This window comes from Papilio machaon, chromosome 1 (assembly GCF_912999745.1).
Source record: "Papilio machaon chromosome 1, ilPapMach1.1, whole genome shotgun sequence".
Taxonomy (NCBI): Eukaryota; Metazoa; Arthropoda; class Insecta; order Lepidoptera; family Papilionidae; genus Papilio; species Papilio machaon.
Genome location: NC_059986.1, coordinates 7264860 through 7283772, shown reverse-complemented (window position 1 = coordinate 7283772; position 18913 = coordinate 7264860). Strand labels below are relative to the sequence as shown.

At 34.3% G+C, this 18913-nt stretch overlaps 5 protein-coding genes across 7 annotated transcripts in view; 2 read left to right on the top strand and 3 right to left on the bottom strand.

Moving 5' to 3' along the window:
• The window catches only part of LOC106719874 (ubiquitin-conjugating enzyme E2Q-like protein CG4502), a 32808-nt gene extending 30251 nt beyond the window's left edge, over positions 1-2557 (bottom strand). Inside the window, exon 1 of the mRNA XM_014514346.2 lies at positions 2483-2557. The gene's annotated coding sequence lies outside the window, so the exon portion shown is untranslated. The remainder of the gene's footprint in view (positions 1-2482) is intronic.
• Positions 2558-6221: 3664 nt separating this feature from the next.
• On the bottom strand, positions 6222-10047 carry LOC106719848 (solute carrier family 66 member 2). Of its 3 annotated transcripts, none has more exons than XM_014514305.2 (6): positions 9772-10047; positions 9142-9278; positions 8724-8846; positions 7280-7496; positions 6754-6886; positions 6222-6416 (listed from the first exon to the last, which is right to left on the bottom strand). In XM_014514305.2, exons 1-6 carry the CDS (start codon positions 9972-9974, stop codon positions 6360-6362), a joined length of 870 nt encoding a protein of 289 aa, XP_014369791.1. In that variant the 5' UTR covers positions 9975-10047; the 3' UTR covers positions 6222-6359. The 3 variants fall into 3 exon arrangements, with proteins under 3 accessions (XP_014369791.1, XP_014369792.1, XP_014369793.1); XM_014514306.2 differs by having other exon boundaries at positions 8724-8798; XM_014514307.2 differs by lacking the exon at positions 8724-8846.
• Positions 10048-10545: 498 nt separating this feature from the next.
• Positions 10546-11463, top strand: LOC106719849 (mitochondrial import inner membrane translocase subunit Tim21). Its single transcript, XM_014514308.2, has 3 exons — positions 10546-10942; positions 11020-11202; positions 11279-11463. The coding sequence occupies exons 1-3, from the start codon at positions 10604-10606 to the stop codon at positions 11429-11431; spliced, it is 675 nt and encodes a 224-aa protein (XP_014369794.2). The 5' UTR covers positions 10546-10603; the 3' UTR covers positions 11432-11463.
• Positions 11464-11658: 195 nt separating this feature from the next.
• LOC106719776 (transmembrane protein 231-like) lies at positions 11659-13431 on the bottom strand. Its single transcript, XM_045679348.1, has 5 exons — positions 13293-13431; positions 12842-13008; positions 12646-12774; positions 12142-12367; positions 11659-12070 (listed from the first exon to the last, which is right to left on the bottom strand). The coding sequence occupies exons 1-5, from the start codon at positions 13429-13431 to the stop codon at positions 11820-11822; spliced, it is 912 nt and encodes a 303-aa protein (XP_045535304.1). The 3' UTR covers positions 11659-11819.
• A 1114-nt stretch (positions 13432-14545) lies between these two features.
• On the top strand, positions 14546-18779 carry LOC106720074 (hemocyte protein-glutamine gamma-glutamyltransferase). Its single transcript, XM_014514657.2, has 10 exons — positions 14546-14623; positions 14703-15322; positions 15408-16261; positions 16340-16535; positions 16607-16795; positions 16878-17097; positions 17253-17517; positions 17604-17888; positions 17968-18093; positions 18240-18779. The coding sequence occupies exons 2-10, from the start codon at positions 14710-14712 to the stop codon at positions 18390-18392; spliced, it is 2901 nt and encodes a 966-aa protein (XP_014370143.2). The 5' UTR covers positions 14546-14623; positions 14703-14709; the 3' UTR covers positions 18393-18779.
• Positions 18780-18913: the final 134 nt, after the last annotated feature.

Genomic DNA, 18913 nt, shown 5'->3' with positions numbered 1-18913 from the left:
ACACGACATCGAAATTAAATTTTTTGAAGCTTAATTTATGGATACTTGTGCAGTTAGTAGCTGTTATAAATTCAGCAAAAATGCAGATGACTCATAACCGACTTAGTTCGACAAGGCAAGACAAGATTCAACATACTAAAGCAATACACGAGTTCCGTTATTCCAGATTCCATTCGAGACATGTTGCGTATTGAGTCAACCGAATGACTCAAAATGGATAAAATTTTACATTCCTTACTCGATGTAATTTTTTTGATTCCAGCCCCCGATCTACAATTTTTTAGGCGAGGCAAAAACTATAAATATCGCCCCCGCCCATTTATTTTACTTTTACCTTTATTATATGATGAAAGTGAAGTAAATTATCAGTTCAGATTATTCTGTAAACTGATAATTTTGACGCCCCTGAACTTGCCGCCCAGAGCATGGACCCCGGCTTAATGCCTCACTCCCCCCTGAGATCCAATAGATGTGAGATGCTTACTTAAGTGCAGTTTCATATTTGCCGTGTGTTATTTGGTTGCTAAGATACAAATTGTTTGATTATTTATTTATACTGGAAAAACTCAAAATATGCTGAGCCGGTTTAAAAAAATTTGCCAGCAATACAAAGCTGTACTATCAGGAAGTAACATTGACAAACTATGTAATTTTTTACAAAAATATCGCGGATTGTTAATTGAAAGTATAATTATTGGATGGCATGATCTGTTGCATGTATGTACCGAAATAATCAGATAAACAAAAAGTTAAATTAGCAAGTTTCTTAACTGGTCATGCCATTCGAGGAATATAATATGAATAGCGTGCGGGGTGAGGGGCAAGAGACACTCACCGACATGAATTAAATTTCATTCAGAGCTTTGATTTTAAACTAGCAATCTGAAAGTCAAGTGGGTCGCCAAGAGCCGCGTCGTTTGTCTTCAGCTGACAGCGGCCCCATGTTTATATGCTTGTTTTTCAAGATGTTATTTCGATGTTTGTAGTGTGCTTAGGTAGTGCGCATGTGTTGTACAAACTTAGTACAAAAGACAACTTTATCATGAACATATTAAACGGAATTACAAATCGCCATTTCATTGTGTTATGTTTAAAACGTGGTCTATTAATTATTATATAGTTAAATTTCACTGATATTAAATATCGAACGCAAGCGAGTTTGTAACGTATAAAAATCAATTAATTAATAGATCACAAGAACACAGTTCTAATTAAAATATGTTTATTCCAATCTTAATACTTGAATGCGTTTTAAGTGACGTAACGCAACATAAGCTTGGTTGCCTTGGTATAAAGTTTAGTTGTTTGGTCTAAAAAAAAACAATATTTTACGCACTCACAGTTCGTACACACTCAAGATATAGTACCGATAGTACCTACTTGACATTCCGTTCGATGCACACTACCTTTGTGGCATTTCATTGGAGATTTATGGTGGCGAATGAGTGTATTTTGGTATTCAGGTCATCATTTGATAATTGTAAGTCATACTTATGAAGTAATTAATTGTATAAAAAATTCACCCACCATTGTTACAGTTTTTTGTTTAACTATAAAATATTGTGTACTCTTTTAATTTGTTATAATCCCAGCGATAACTTAATCCTAGACCAGACTGGATATATATATAAATGTTATTGTTAGTGTACTAGTTTACAGGAAGCGAGTTCGATTGGTGCGTCACTGGAGTAGCGCGGTCACCTTGAAACTGAACTGCATTCTAGTGTGCCCTGTGCAGTGCAAGAACACGACCTCAACTACAAGCTTTAGATGCCAAGCCATTGGACGACATATACAAAGAAAATAGGCCTTGATCAACAACATTGCATATGGAAAATAACGAAGAAACGTTTTATTATTGTTGTTTTAGCATCAATTTATTTATTTTTAAAAGTAATTATGATAGAGTCAATTTAATTTCTATTTTAAATTCCTAATTTATTTAAATAACAAGTAAAATTAATGAATACGACAAAGTTGTTTCCTTTATTAACTACTGTTACTGTTTTTAACCTAGGATATTACGATTTATATATAATAGAAAAAACAAAACAAAAGAGTTTCTTATTCGAAAAAGTAACTTATCTAAAAAGACGCATTAACCGTGGGTTTCTGAGACCAAAATTTCTGTATAAAACATATCGTCATCCCTGTCATTATATTTGACAAAACAGAGATAACAATGTGTTTTAAACGGATATTTTAGTCTCAGAAACCCACGGTAAGAAAGACAATTTCTACATTCAAGTTATATTTTACATTCGATCGGTCCAAATTAAAATACCATCGTATCCTAAACTTAAAAGCTTCTGTGACTTTATTCATAAATAATGGTAAGATAGTTTGAAAAGATAATTATTTGTGCTTTAAATTCACCACTCAAAAAGAAAAAACAAAAACATTGTTAAACCAGACAATTTAGCAGTGATGTCTATGGGATGTAATTGTTTAAATATAATAATAATAATAAAAGATACATTACCTCGCTCCCAATATCGGAGGCTGCGGAATACCGTAATGTTTGACACACAACCGCGCGATCTCCGCGAACCCCGCGCACTGACAAAAGCCGCCGAGAGCCACCAGAGGGCATACACAACGAAAAAGCTCCTACATCCATCGATCCACCCTTACACCACCTCCTACATATATATTGAACTTTATTTATAAAGTCATAAGGTTTATATTCGCTTGTATTAAATTCGTTGTCTGAAGAATTTTCCGACAGCAATCTCTATGAAGTAAATTGCGTAGCTTAGTAATGTTAAAGCTTTTAAGTATACGCATAAATCCAATTAAGTTTTAACTTACAAGATATAGTAACAGAATATTTTGTTCCATCTGTTTTATAACAAACGCTCACCTGCGGCTTTTTTCTGAAGAGTTATTATACATTAGGCTACTTGTATTCAAATACATTTAATATATATAGTGGACAGAAGAGCTGGAAACTATTCCAACAGGCCCAATTATAATCTTTCAACACCCAATTGTAATAAAGTGGATTTGACAGGGGACGGGGATGGATAGAAAAAGTAGACTTCTCCTTTTTGTTAGTCCTCTCCTTGTCTTAATAAAAAATTGCTTAATCTGCCATAGAGTCTGATTTATATAGATTAAAACAATATTTTAAACGAACAATATAATTTTATTTTGTATACGAAATGGTTAATCACATTATACACTTCAAAGGGTTGTATCCATAATTGACAATGTCAATTTTATTTGTCAGTTTACGAACGTGATATTTTTATCACAAAAATAAAATTTAAAAAAAACTGAATTTATATTATTAATAAAGCAAAAATTTCAAACATTCGATTTAATGTCACAATTATAAAAAAAATAATATATTGAATCGAAAATTGATGTTAAAATATATAATAAATAAACAACCACGATAGAGAAAAAAATACATTAGAAAAATATATAAGGAAATAACAAAACAAAACCCCTATTGGAAGCCTTACATTAAACTAGGTAGTTAAAAAAACTCGTAACATTAGCTATTTCTGCTCAGAATATATCAGATAACTCTTTTCTATATTTGTTACTAAATAAATGATTATTGGAATAATATGTACACAAAAATGACTACACAACAATTATTGTACATAATTACTAAATACTGTAACATCGGTATCTCTTAGTCTCAATCGCACGGGCGTTTTTTAAACGCAAAGTTAAAACTACGCCAGTTAGACGGCGCTTGAGAGACGCTTTAAAATTACTATTTTTTCGTTCAGCGCTCATATTAAAAAACGCTGCTGTATGAACAGACACATGGAAACACATTCTTTCTTTTTGAATGTTTTTTAACGCGCGATAAAAAAAACGCCCGTACGATTGAGGGTTTACTGAGGGTTTTGATTGTAGTAACACAATTGACACATACTGTCATCTCTTTCGTTCACTTTGACGAAATTGAGACAACTATATTTAAATAAGTGTTACTGCAGTCATAACCCACAGTTACTCATTCAACAACAGATTAATATAGAACTGTTAAAGCTTCTTTAAAAAAATACGAATACAAAAATAAGATATTTGTACATTAAAATTATGCATTTCAAAATATAATCTACTTGCAATAAAATAATTCTTTAAAATAGCGTTTACTTAAAAAGAAATATTGGCACAATAACAGTTCATACATTTGTACTGCAGTCGTGATTTTTTTTTGGTTTAAAAGTAATATTTAAATTAGAAATAGCTAGCTTAGACAAAATTTACAACCACTTTTAGCTGAAAGACTTATACGATGGAATCTTCGAAGTTAACAGTAAATAAAAATTAAAATAATATGGAATACTCAAATTCACAATGACAATCAAAGTTTAAAAATTAAACCTTACTTAATACAAAGTTAAATATGTTCTATTCACAAATTTCCGACAAAACCCATTTTGTTAACTATTTAACAACTAATTAATTTACTAATTATCTAAATTAACAACTTTTAGAGGTTTAAGACTAGATTAATATATCCCACAACGTGCATCTGATGTATTTAGCACCATTTATAAAATTTAAAACTTCGAAAAAGTTTTCTATAGCTACACGAGTCAACAAAATTAGGCTAAAGATTATTTGAACATATAGATGTAATATTTAGAATCTTTATTATATTAAATTATCACATTTAAATACTAAAAACTGATACAAACGAAGGTATACAGAGACATTAGAGAAACATGTTTTTTTTTGTTCCTCTATATGTGTGTATTCGTTTATCTCCCTCACAAGCAAAACAATTTGATTTCTTTCTAATATAATATTAAATTGCTTTGTATTTCAATTTAATATGTTTAGTTATAATTATTTCACATTATAACTTATCTTATAAAATTTCTTAACCAGTACAATCGATCATAATTATCCCTGACTAGCTTCACTTGCATCTTTTATGTTAAAACTTAATATTGTAAAGAATCTAACTGACGCGTATAACAACAATTGTATAATGCCGTCCAAACTTTACGGCGGCTCGTTATTTCGTATAAGACACTGTGCAGAACACATTTTTATATACGCACACTTCTCCGCGTGGTTTTTAACATTACCGATGACGTCAAACCGTCATAAAGTTTGAATCTTGTAATGCCTTTTATCTGGTATGAATACTGAATAATGGTGCGTTAGAAACTACTAAATATAGGTGCGTTACTTTTGTATTTAGACTAAATAAATATTAATTATACAGGATTTTTTAGTAGAAGGGAAGTTTTATTAACAGTTGTTACGTTATAAAAGTTAAATGCTCTATCACAGACTCATTCTATCGTTTTCTTTTATCTTTTCTAATTTAAAGTTTCAATTTCAAAATAATTGTTAGATACATTTTAATTTTTTTTTAATTTTCAAAATACTTTGGCCGTATTTTACACTTCATATGAGTATTAAGAATACATTCATATATTTACTTTGAAAGTTTTGGCCCCATATGAACAACAATTTACTAGTATTTACTTTGAATGTTTACCAAAATTTATAAATTATAAATAAAAAGGTTAATTACTATAAAATTTATCCAATCCGTTCTACAATCCCTTTTAATTTAACCGTCAATTTAAAAATCGGTTCATAAACATACCTAAGATATTGTTATAAAATATGGAAGCTAAACGATAACTAAATTACTTTATTTATTCATAACTCTATAAATCTATGATTAAAAAACATTAGCCTCTTTGGCTGTTACATTCAGCCAGTAGCACCTTACGTGTGAAAATCGCACATCTATATGTATGTTCTACTATCATCAGTGTTGTCACAAATATATAAAAAATTCTATCCTAGACATGGTTCCAAATTAAAAACGATGATAGAATTGGGATATGTATCTACACTAGTTTAAGTCAGATTATTTGACCTTGTTCAAACTAATTATTCGCATTAAAAAGTATGAACGAGTTAACTGTGCACATTGGGCAACATCGATTTTCATATTACATCACTATTGCATTTTCAGTTATTGATTTCCTATTAATTTTAGCATCGATAATCTCCACCAAAAGGCAACACTAAAGACATCACTTTTATTTGCCACTATAAATGTCAAAATTACCTAATGTACAAATAGCACACAATCATTTCAATAATGACGTTTTTAGGTTATAATATCCAAACGTCAAATTGCCTACTCAACAATGTAGATTATAACAAAACAAAATTTCTACAAATGTATACAGATTGTACAGAGTACAAATCGTAAAGGATATGTAAGTTAACCAGTGTAGTCAGAGCCTCTTGCAGATATTTAAACATCATGATAAATATCTGAGGCAGGTTCGTGGCAGCAACAGGCGGCGCGCGCGAGTTGCGCGAGGCGAGCGCTATAAGTCGGTCTCGGACCACTGCTAGTCACCTCTACGCAATCGCCGAGCCGCCGCAGTGTTGTCATGGTACAACCACACCTGAAAAGTATTACATCAACTATTTTCTACAAATAATAATTAAGGGTCATATGCATAATTTCACTGATTTAAGTTTCATCAAATCACAGTCCTAAGCAGTCTTAATAAAGACACTACGTGTTATTATCTATGCCCAGTTATGAAACAATTTTGGTATGGTTAACTTTTAAAGATTAAATTTTCGAGTGTTTAATGCATTAACGATTAACAAGGTAAACTTTTTGATTAACGAATTGACAATTAACGAAGATAACTTTTCGAATAACTTTGCCCACTTCTAAAAACCACGTTAGCAATAAGACAGCATATACGCGTGATATAAACCATTATAACTTACTTGGAATAGAATAATAATATCTAATGAGACCTGAAGTCCACCGCACACCCAAAACTGCGAAGGCGCTTCGCGGATCACGAAGTATGCAGTCTTGAATATGTCACCACACGTCCACATAATCACCATACTCAAACTGGCAAATAAAAAATATTAGTAAACTGATGTCTAAATTATACATATTGTCATCTCACGAGAGAAAAACAATAGTAATATTTTTTGTACAAGTTTTTCAGTATTAGAAAACATGGTGAATCTGAAAAGCAGATATATAACCTATAGTTAGGTATATATCATATTCGGAGCGCAATAGTGAGGCGAAAAAGAGGCCTCCAGAGGCCTTTTACTGGGTTAATACACCTTAGTAGTGTCATTTACAATACAAAAAGACATTTCGAAAATCGCCCCTCGATTAGACGTCAAAATTGTGAAACACTTAATCTATAGGTTATATCTATATATTAGATTTAGTGTGTGCATATGCGTTGTAAGTACAAGTTTGTCTATTTCAAAAATGCAATTGATTTACCTCATTCCTTCTGTACTTTTGTTCTGATAGTTCTTAGCTATCTGTGGCGCTCCGAGCATCGCCTCAGTGAACACAGCTAGGAAGCCAATTAGTTCTACAAATGGTGAGAACTCTATCAATAGATAGGTTATCGCCGCACCCAATACTGAGAATACTAGCATACAGTCCAAATAACTCTGGAAGTCGGTCCATGCCCAAAAATACTTTCTGTCCATGTCTGAAAAAGAAAAACACACGCCACTCTTAGTTCCAACTGCACAAGTCATGAAATTTCTGGTCTGGAAATATGTTTCTGGCGATTTTTGTTTAAAATAAAAAACACATAACATTCAAATAAAAGGCACAATTATAAACTTTACATAAGCTGTTGACTGTACAAATGAAGCTCATGAATAACCTTCATAAAACAATCACATCAGCATATTTACTTAATACCATCAAAGTTATATTTTTAAAATTCAAAAGGTATCAAATTTTGTTGGACACAAAAGTTCAAATATGGAAAACCCTAGTAATACTTGCTATTTACCATATTTCAATATCATCTTTAACCTAATAATAATATATAACATATATTTAACCCATATATGATTATGTTTAATAAATAACACTATTAGTAGGAAATCTTATACAATATATAAATGAATTGACATGATTAGATAACAAAAGTACAAATACTCATGACCCCAGCATTGCTCCAGAGATGAGATAAATAAAATTAATGTGTTTAACTCAATCATAATGGTCAAGTTATGATAACAAGGGCCAATGAACCATTTTAGTAATATAAAGAAAGATAACTAACTCAAGCTATTCTCTAATTATAAAATTTAAACAAGACAAAGTTGAAAACAACTGAATTAGTTCATATTTCTTTATATTAAAATGTAATGACGAAATATGTATGATGACGTAATCACATGCTCTTGAAAATTTTACGTAATCCTAATTATAAAACCTTTGCCAAAAAGATAACAAAAAAAAATTACAGGCTATGAAGATTAAATATTTTCATTGATGAAAAAAAAATTTACAAATTCATTCTTGTGACTAAAGCAAAAGCAAAATTATCACATACCATCGTAAAATTTATCTAACATAACATTATCTGGTTATTACTTAGCCTAGAATACTATGTGTTAACAATTATGTTTATTAAATTTTTAGAAATAACATATATTATGTTGATATTAAATGATAAAAAATCAATAATGTGTTAAAATAAGAAAATTAAACTAATGTAGAGGTAAATTATACAATAATAGTAATACCATGAAAATATAAGGTGCATCCTATAATATAAAATGACTTGAAAAATATATCAAAATAATCCAAAATGATAAGCAGAAAACAAACTGATCACAGCAACACAAACAATGCCAACAAAATAGCCCGAGTGTTCAAACTGTCACAATATAACCAACGTCATCCAACGTTGACTCACCATAGAAGCGTCGTGGCTTCTCCCTGCCTACGTTGCTGCGTTGGTCCAGCCAGCGCGCCGTATCGTCAGGCTGAGCTGATCCATTCACACAACACAATAGTATATATAACATGAATATTGCACCTAATGCCACCAATAACACCGACCACCAAACAAAACATAAAATAATGTTAAAATATAAAAAGAAAAATAAAATTAGTAACAAAATAAAATAATAAGTTATACCAAATACAGCTAATAGTAAAATCAAATAAAAAAGAAATTGTACTAATACAAAAATAATAACATAAAATTGAAAGAATGAAATTGCTATGTAATAATAGAAATACAATAAGAAGAAAGTTATTATAATTATTAATAAAAGTGAGTATAAAATTTATAAGCTACTGTATATGTTGGTGGTAAATGTGATACAAACCTGTGAATATTCTTTCCCTTGCTCTTATAATTTGATTTTTTTTACGAACAGTAACACATAGATGGATCATTACAAACATTGTAATGTTCATTACAATACTTTGAATTAAAAGAGGCAGTTCATATCGTTTGCCAAACCTGGAATGAATAAATATACAATAAATATTTTCCTAAATAAATAAATATTAATGATTGTACTATAATCTTTCTTCTTAGTTTCTAAACCAACACCCAAGTTTTGATGAAACCTAGGTTATGACCACAACCAGTCTAAGTCTATTACAACATTGAACTTGGTGACATTGTGTTGTAATAGAGATGGTCAGTGCTTTTCTTAAAAGTATTTAATGAAATTACAAAATGATTACTGCTAATATTGCTTTAACAAATACGACCTTGATACCACACAGTTTTTATCTTCATTCCATTTCATTAGACTACCTAATGTTTTCTTAAACAGTATATAATATATTTGCATACTAAAACATATGGGAACAAAACAGCTGTGAGTGTGTAAACATGAAAATAAAAACCTTCACATAAAAGCGATGTGTAACAATACGATGATTTTGGGTTAACATTGTAGTAAAGATTATAATAAAATTTAAAAGTAATAAAAGATAATACGTACCAAAATAAAATACGTAATGTATTGGCTATTAGAAGTGTTAAGCAAACATAAAGAGAAAAACCCTCTGCATCTTGTGTTCTCTTAATTTGCCTGTACTGCGGAATGTAAGGGGCCACTCCACCTATAATCATGGCACCAGCTGCACCCCAACCGACTAAATGGCCCACCGTTAAACCCAACTCATCTGATATTATCCAATCCATTTTTAAGATTGTATTTTCTTCCTTTGTATTTGTAATATAAATTTCACACGTATATTTTGTATGTAAAATTCAAGTGGTATTTTACAACTATATTCATATTTACAAAAAAATTATTCTAATCGAAATAAAGCAAGAAAATAACAAACCAATGATGACGACAATAAAACACACTTCAATCAATCATCACGATCACAAAATGACAATTGAATGACAAATCAAAATGACATTTGCTGAAGTGCGAACTGCCAACATTTTGACATTAAGATGACAAGAAATTACCAAATTGCCAACTAACAAAATGCTATTCCTAAAATTGTTCGCATAAAAAAATTAAAAATAGGTAGATAAAGCGCTGACACGCCTAAAAGCCACTGCTTGGAAATTGAATTGAATTGATTTAGATAGAGTTATTAAAGTTTAAGCATATCTTACAAAAATCCTTTAATTTTTATAAATAAAAATCAATGACCTTAATTGAATACAATGTCTATTAAATGATTTTTTGTTATTCTATAATAACAGATGATTTTGACACATTACATTTTACATTTGTTTAACTTTGAGTTGTCAAATTGAAGTTTTTTCGGAAAATTCCGACTTTTCTATATAACGTTAAGGTTAATTGTAATATGTCTATTTTATCTAAGATTTACCCAGTTCTACGAGTTTCTAAGTGTATAGAAATAATTCCTACGACAGTTAATCTTTCGAATTCTAATTATATCCGTTGTTATTCGACTGATAAAGGAAGCGGTTTAACCAAAAGCCAAGAAAGAGCTGATGTTTCTACAGATGTTCGACCTCTAGGAGAAAAGATAAAAGAAACTACAAAAACTGTTTCATACACAGGTGTTATTTTAGCCGGTATCGGAGTAACCGGCGTTATATTCTACTATGTATTTCGTGAGCTATTTTCCAGCAATAGCCCTAACAGTATATATTCAGTAGCTCTCGAAAAGTGTAAGAATGTAGGTATACAGTACAAACATGTAATACTTAACAAAATTCACCATAAAATGAAACCAAAACAATCTAAAATTTACAGGATCCTAGAATTGAAGATGCTTTAGGCGCTCCTATTAAAGGTTATGGTGAGGAAACAACAAGAAGACGGCGAACACATGTTAGCCATGCTGTTTACGAAAAGGATGGGGTTAAGCACATGAGGATGAGGTTTTATATTAAAGGCATTAGGAACAAAGGCATTGTTGAATTGGATATGAAACAGGTAATAAAACTTGTTAGTTATTTAACAGCTTGATAAAGCTTGTGTCTCGTTATTACTGTATGTTAACTTGTTTCAGAATGAATATGGGAACTACATGTGTCGCTATCTATTGGTACAATTAGATGACTTCACTGGAAGAACATTTATTGTAGAAGATAACAGAGCTGAGTTAGACCATCAAAAATCAGATTTCGGAAGCCAACTGCCCACCCTTACTTTGACACAATAATTGTGTTGTTTTAAAGTTAATTGTAAATAGAAATGTAGATTAAAGTATTTCAAGTTTTAATTTTCTTTTATTTCTCATAAAAAAGTTAAATATATGCTATTAAGGCATATTAACATCTACTTAACCAAATACTATTTTTTACTGGAATCTCTTGAAGCTTTATTTGGTTTATAATTCTATTATTAAAATGGTAGCTTGGAAGTTGGAATGTTAATCAAGCCTGCATTACTTCATTGTATGGTGAAGTAAATCAATATGTTCTTTGTCAAATTTGGTAGTTGAGTCAGTGGTACTGAGCTTGTTACCTTGTCCATCATTCTGTTTACAGATTTAATTAGGTCATGACTATGTAGATAGCTCATAATTATACTAATCAATCTTCTTATCTTTATTTCCATGGCACAACTTCCCATGCCATTAATAGACGCTTGTTGAATACAAACTTCTTTACTTGATTGAATAACCAGTAAAATATTGCCACAAGCGAAAGATATTGTGGCCAAGCCCATTTTAATTCTTGCATTATACTTGGTTGATATCTGATGTTCATCTCAGGTACTTCTAAATTGATAATTATATTTAAGACCTCAGTGTTGCCAGTATGACTGTTGGAAAATAGTGTTTTCACCTGTGTTATTGCTAAAAAAAACAAATATTTTTATAATTATTTTCTTGTTACATTCAATTTATTTATTTCAGTTGTTAGTTACCTGTTCTTTTGAAGTATTTTTGCAATGTGTACTCTATAAAATCGCCTTGCTTATAAGGAATGTTAAATAATGAGGTATTATAACTTGTATCTATAACATTTTTTAGGCATGGTAGATGTGATTTTTGATAAAATTCTAGGTCTCCAATATAGTAAAATCTAGATGGTGGTATTGTAAATTGCCTATTTATTGTTGCTAATGCTTGCATGTGCATTTCACAAGTTGTCTAAAAAAAAATAGAGTAAACAAATTAAAGATACCAATGAACATGAATGAATGCTTTCCTGCAGTTGCCTCCCAAAACATAATAATATGTTTTAGTGTATTTATTGCCATATAGCATTATGAGAATTGAAGGATATAAAATATTCCTCCTTTTGCTTAAAAAGAATCAACACCCCTGTAGCTTTTAAATAGCAATAACATAAATATGGAAAACAGCTAATTTTACCCGTCCTCTTAATTTAAGTACAAGAAAGATTGTGAAATCAAGTGTGTATTTACCTGTAACTGTAAATCTATTCCTAAAATTAAAACAATTGATGTTATTACATATTTTGGTGGCACATTAAGGGCAAACTGAAAATGTAGCATATCTGGTCTACCATCAGCATTATAATCATAATCTTGGATCTGTAAGGAAAGTCATATTACCCATAATACATCTTATACAAAAAAAAATATAAAAAAAATAATATACTTGAGTTTCCGCACAGTTGTCATCATTCCATTTTTCCAGTTTTAAGTTCGTAGCATCACCACAAATAATGAATTCACTGGGATCCAGGGTTGTGGCTACCAATAAGTACTCATATGTAGGACGTACAACTGGCTGTTCATAAAAACTATGTGACTTGAGCCAAAATCCTGAAAAAGAAATCTCCTAAATATCTTTTCAAAATCTTCATGTTAAATATTGCTATTATTTTCACAGGTTCTTAAATATGCTACAGCATGAACCCGCAGAAGCAAAGCGGAACCTTAGCCAAGCGAACACCAGTATCACATAAAAACGAAAATGAAACGCAGAGTTTGCGGCTCCATATTGAAAAGAGATAGATGAAATAAAGATATAGAACAGAGATTGATTGTCATGACAACTACATACATTTTAAATATACATTGATAAAATATTTAAAATAAGTTATTACCTCTACTCCTATAAGCCACAATAAACGGTAAAATTATATTCAAAGCCGTAATGAGTAATGTGAATAGAGTCGCTTTTGATAGAAAATAACTTTTGTATTTTATCTCAACACTGTGACTATATAAATGATAAAGTCCCATTGTTCAAAGCTGAAGGCAGACTATGGATCAAGTTTTATATATTTATTAATTAATATTTTGGTACTTTTTCACTTCAGATTAAAATTTATTTGAACTTAATATTCGCAATAGCTGAAGTTGCAATGCCTTTGTTTACTATCATATTTCGTTGCTTAGCAACTTGATTTTCGAACAGAAAACTGTCGTACTATTGTTAGTCGATTATTTCATTCTTGTTATCTCATAAACAAACTTACGAACAACTTTAATTATGGGTTAAAACAAAATGTATGTTTTGAAGCTATAGTAAATCCCACGTTTGAATAAAATGACGTTACACAAATTTTGTGATTTTTAAAAAGATAAGGAAAATGAAACTAATTTTTCATTTGATTAAAGTTTTTAAAAAGTAAACTATGGGATTAGCTTCGTTAGCGAATATTACCATTTATTACTTTACGTGTAATAATTTTGGATATAGCATTTATTGTTTGTTTTACAGTTTTAATACTACGAATTCAAGTTGTGATGCGATAGTTTTCTAGGTCCATATCAACGTGCTTAACTACTCACTAAGTGAAGGAGCAAAGAACTAAAACAAAAGGCTCGGTATTGTATGCATTTGCAGTGTTAGTAAGCGTTAACAATGAACTGCATAGTATCACTTAAGTTTAATACGTAGAAAAGAAATAGAAATATCCTTCCTTTTATACAAAATAGTTAAAAATATAAAGAGTTTTCGTTTAGTTGACCTCTAATTTAGTTAACGTTTATGATGATGAAACAAGCTACTGGTGCTTTCACAAGCCTTCGGTGTTTTGGGGAAAATTTTGCAGAAAATAATAGACTTAGTTATACTATATTAAGCGTTGGCTGTAAGCTTTTATAACTTCGCCTAACATTATGTAACAATACAATAAAAAAACTGCTAAAATGGATGAAAAAGTGTTTAATTATTTTGTACGTTCTATTCATAAACGCGGTTAAGTTACTGTTAGCAGTTCACAATATGTGAGACAATGGCACGTGCCCCGACGTCTTCGAGTCAGCGAGCAAGTACAATGACGCGCCCGAAACCAGCGAGTGTGGCGCCTGGCGTGACACCTGACACCGCATCCGACAACGATCTCTCTCCTACAGGATCACTATATAAACTTTGTTGGAAATAAGCACCATCATTCGCTCTGGTGTCGTCGGCATAGAGCAAACTGTGGTATTTAATTATCTACTATACGTAGTAAAGATTCTATTTTATTTAATTGTAATTTTCTAATTTTTCTACGTGTTTGCAGATCCAGTATGGACAGAATGTCATCGAGCATGACGTCTAGTATGACCGGGATGGGACTCGGAGGCATCACGGGATTGACCTCCGGGATGAGTACGTTGAGTTGTGTTAGAGAACAGCAAATAACGATTGGTGGGATGCCGTCTAATTATGTTCCGGGACTATCGGCGTCCTATAATATCTCGAGTTTCTGCCACCGGCCGGGACTTACGCGCCGCTGTGCAATGCAGCGGCCAGGACCTTCAGCCCAGCATCGACCGGGGCGCTCGCACAGCACCGGAGCATTGCACCGCATGAAGCATTCATCACGCAACAGTCCAAACAACCAGTATACTCATAATCTCATCTGCAAGTTGGCCGATCAAAATGAACGTCGGCGACGCCACGACACCATGGAGTTGATACCGCAGAGCTACTATTCCCAGCAGCCGCTTAAAGTGGAATTAACTGAATTCTATTCTAGAGACAATGCAAAGGATCATCATACGGATCAGTACGAGCTCGTGAACGACAACATCTTGCCGAATCCCGTGTTGCGCAGGGGACAGAACTTTTTCTTTGCAGTTCGCTTCGATAGGACGTACGACAAGCAGCAGGATGTAATCCGCATCGTATTTTGCTTCGGTAAGTTTTTATAAGATGGATGGAAATAATGAAATACGAACATTTTGATTGTACAATAATATGTAAATTAAAATAATTTTTGCAGGTCCGAAGCCAAGCGTAACGAAAGGGACACGAGTGGTTTTGTCTGTGAACTTGAACACACAGCAGGGGGTCTTTCAACATTCCCGTGATATGATGGGATTGGGGATGGCACGGATGCAAGAAGCTACCACGACCATAGCACCAATAGGGACCATCGGAACTATGGGCACGATGACGACGGTGAGCACAATAGGCACCATGGGCCCTATGAGCGGCATGCGTGAAACCACTACGTACGGTGTGCGACGCAGCTCTTTTGGGAACGAAACGATGCCTCTGCAGCACAGTCCGCTTAGCCCACCCGGACCCATGGACCGGCCGGCGATCGAGCGATTCAGCGCTACGGCGCAGCATCCATCTTTTGGCCGCAGTTACGGCTCGCGGCACGGATCCCGCCATGGCTCCTCGCAAAATCTTACCTCCATGACCCACGAAATGGATAAATGGGACGTAAGCGTCCAACGCCAAGATGGCAATACTATAACATTCCAAGTGCACGTCCCGGCTACTGCTCCCGTGGGGGTGTGGAACTGCTGGGTGCAAACGAACCGCACCGGCCAGCGCGACAATCGTCACGATTACAAATGTGATGAGGATATCTACATTTTATTCAATCCCTGGTGTCGCGAGGACTCTGTGTACATGGACAATGACGCTTTCAGAAAAGAATACGTGCTAAATGAGCAGGGTAAGATTTGGTGCGGTACGTGGCGCCAGCCCAAAGGACGCAAATGGATCTACGGCCAATTCGATGACGTTGTGCTGCCGGCGTGCATGTACCTCTTGGAACGCAGTGGACTCGAGCATTCGGAGCGCGGTAATCCAGTTCGTGTCTGTCGCGCTATTTCATCGATTGTAAGTTGGGTGTTATTCAATGTGAATTTATTACTATTTTTTTTAGTCAATATACATATTTATATATTTTTTGCATAGATTAATGCTAATGCAGACGATGACGGTCTCATGGTGGGACGATACGACGGGGAATATAAAGATGGAGTATCGCCTCATGCTTGGACTGGTTCGGTAGCCATCTTGGAACGTTATCTGACTAACGGCGGTCGCCCAGTGGAATACGGCCAATGTTGGGTTTTCTCGGGATTGGTCGTAACAATTTGTCGAGCTCTAGGTAATTAGGTTTTACCTTTTTTGTTGTCTTTGGTATTTTAACTCGTAGCTGAACGATTCATCTTATTCTAGGAATACCTTGTCGCTCCGTAACCAACTATGTATCGGCGCATGATACAAACCGCACGTTTACCGTCGACAAATACTTCGACCGAGACGGTAATGAGGTGCCCAATGGCCCTGACGAGGATTGTTTTGACTCGTGCTGGAACTTCCATGTTTGGAATGATGTTTGGATGCAGAGACCGGATTTGCCGCAAGGTAAAATTAAAAAATGTTTATTAAGTATGCTTACACGATATTGGCCTAAAAGTTTTTAAAATATCATTTTTGTATACATCAGGATACAGTGGATGGCAAATTATCGATGCAACGCCTCAAGAGGAGGCTGAGGCAGTGTACCATTGTGGCCCCGCCAGCGTGGAGGCCGTGCGCCGTGGGGAGGTTGGCTTCCAGTACGACACGCCGTTCATGTATGGCCAGCTCAATTCTGAGCTCTGTCACTTCCAAGAAGAAGAGAATTCCGACTGGGGCTTTATTAGGATGGCGTCCAATCAATGCCAGTAAGTAAATTAGAATCAACCATGAGGCTGTGTTATTATTATTTCTTTAAAACAGAAATAAGGAAAATTATGATTTCCATTGAAAACCGAAAAAAAAAATTGGATTTTCATGTGTTCAAATTAAAATTACGATGGTTCCTTGGCCATGTTTTCAGAGTGGGTCGCAAGATCCTAACCAAGAACCCTAGTCGTGATGATGATGAGGGTGAAGGCGACTTGCTGGAGATCACCCACGAGTACAAGAGCGTGGACAGTTCGGGCCCTGACCGTGGCACTGTGATCGCCTCGTGTCGCGGCTACCAACGTTTGCAGCAATACTACGAGTACCCTGATCGTAACTTCGATGACGTCTACTTCGATCTAATGGACATCGATGTCGTACCTTACGGTCAACCGTTCGATTGTACCATGAACATTCAGGTAAATGTTTTTACTACTATAGTAAACTTAGGCCCATGCCTCGTATAATGGGAAAATAGGTGTGAATTTTACTAACTTCCTTTTAGAACAAATCTCACGAAGACCGTACGATATTATGTGTGCTGACTGCATCCGCGTGTTACTACACTGGTGCCATAGCGTCCAGGCTACGTCGAGCTCAGGGCGAGTTTATTGTGCGCGCCGGACAGCGTGAGGTACTCAAGCTGCACGTAACTCCGCAAGAGTACATGGACAAGCTGGTTGATCACTCGATGGTGAAGGTGCACGCCATGGCTTACGTCAAGCAGACACGCCAGGCTTGGTCTGAAGAGGACGACTTCCCGCTCAATAAACCAAGGATGCAAGTGCAGGTACAATCATGCACATGTAAGTTGTATTCGTAATTCACAACAATCGAGGTAACATATTATGCATTGATTTTGTACACAGGTGAGAAGCCAACCTTGTGTGGGCCAGGAATGTAGCGTGACCTTCGGCTTCCAGAATCCATTGACCGTGCATCTCACCGACTGTTACTTTACGGTTGAAGGACCTGGTATACAAAGACCGCGTCAGGTAGGGACAACGAACTTTCTTTTATTTGATTGCCTTTCGAAAATGGAGAAGAAATCGTCGTGATGTTTTAGGTCTTCTCCTTTTCTTCTATTTTATTGTTTGCCGTCCCATTCGTTGAATATAATGATGATAATTTTCTTGGGCAGATTCGTTTCCGCGACGTGAAGCCAGGCGAGTTCGTGAACTTCCAAGACAAGATGACGCCGCGACGCGCTGGCGAGCGGCACATCGTGGCGACGTTCTCTTCGCGACAAATGGACGAGATATTCGGGTGCGCGGCGGTGAGCGTGCGCGGCTAGCTAGCCCCCGGGCCCCGGGCGTCCCCGCGCTCCCGCCCGGCGCCCGCCCACGTCCCGCGCGCGCCCTCGCCGCCACCCGCCTTACAAGTCGACCACTCCTACGTATCCTATCTGTTGCCCGAAAAACGCTTGTATATACAAGAGGAAGAATTCTTCATTATGAAAACATTATAATTCTAATTGTCTTCAAAATTCATTAGCGGGGTGAGCAAATATTATTTTTTTAAATATCTTACAACGGACAAATCAACGACGACGACTTGGCTTTTCTGAACGGATTGAGTATTACTTAGTTAATTAATTAATATAAAAATAAAAAAAAATAACAATCACTTTTTGCACGTGTGTTTTAAACTATTATTAGCGTTGTAAGGACCAAACCGCGGCTTCCTGTGCCATTTACTATTTTTGAGGTCTTTTTTTATGACTATAGCGTTAAGGTATATAATAAGTTTTATATTTTTTATTCCATTATTGTTGTTATGAAGTTATATAAAAGTGTGATGCACTGTGTTTGTGTG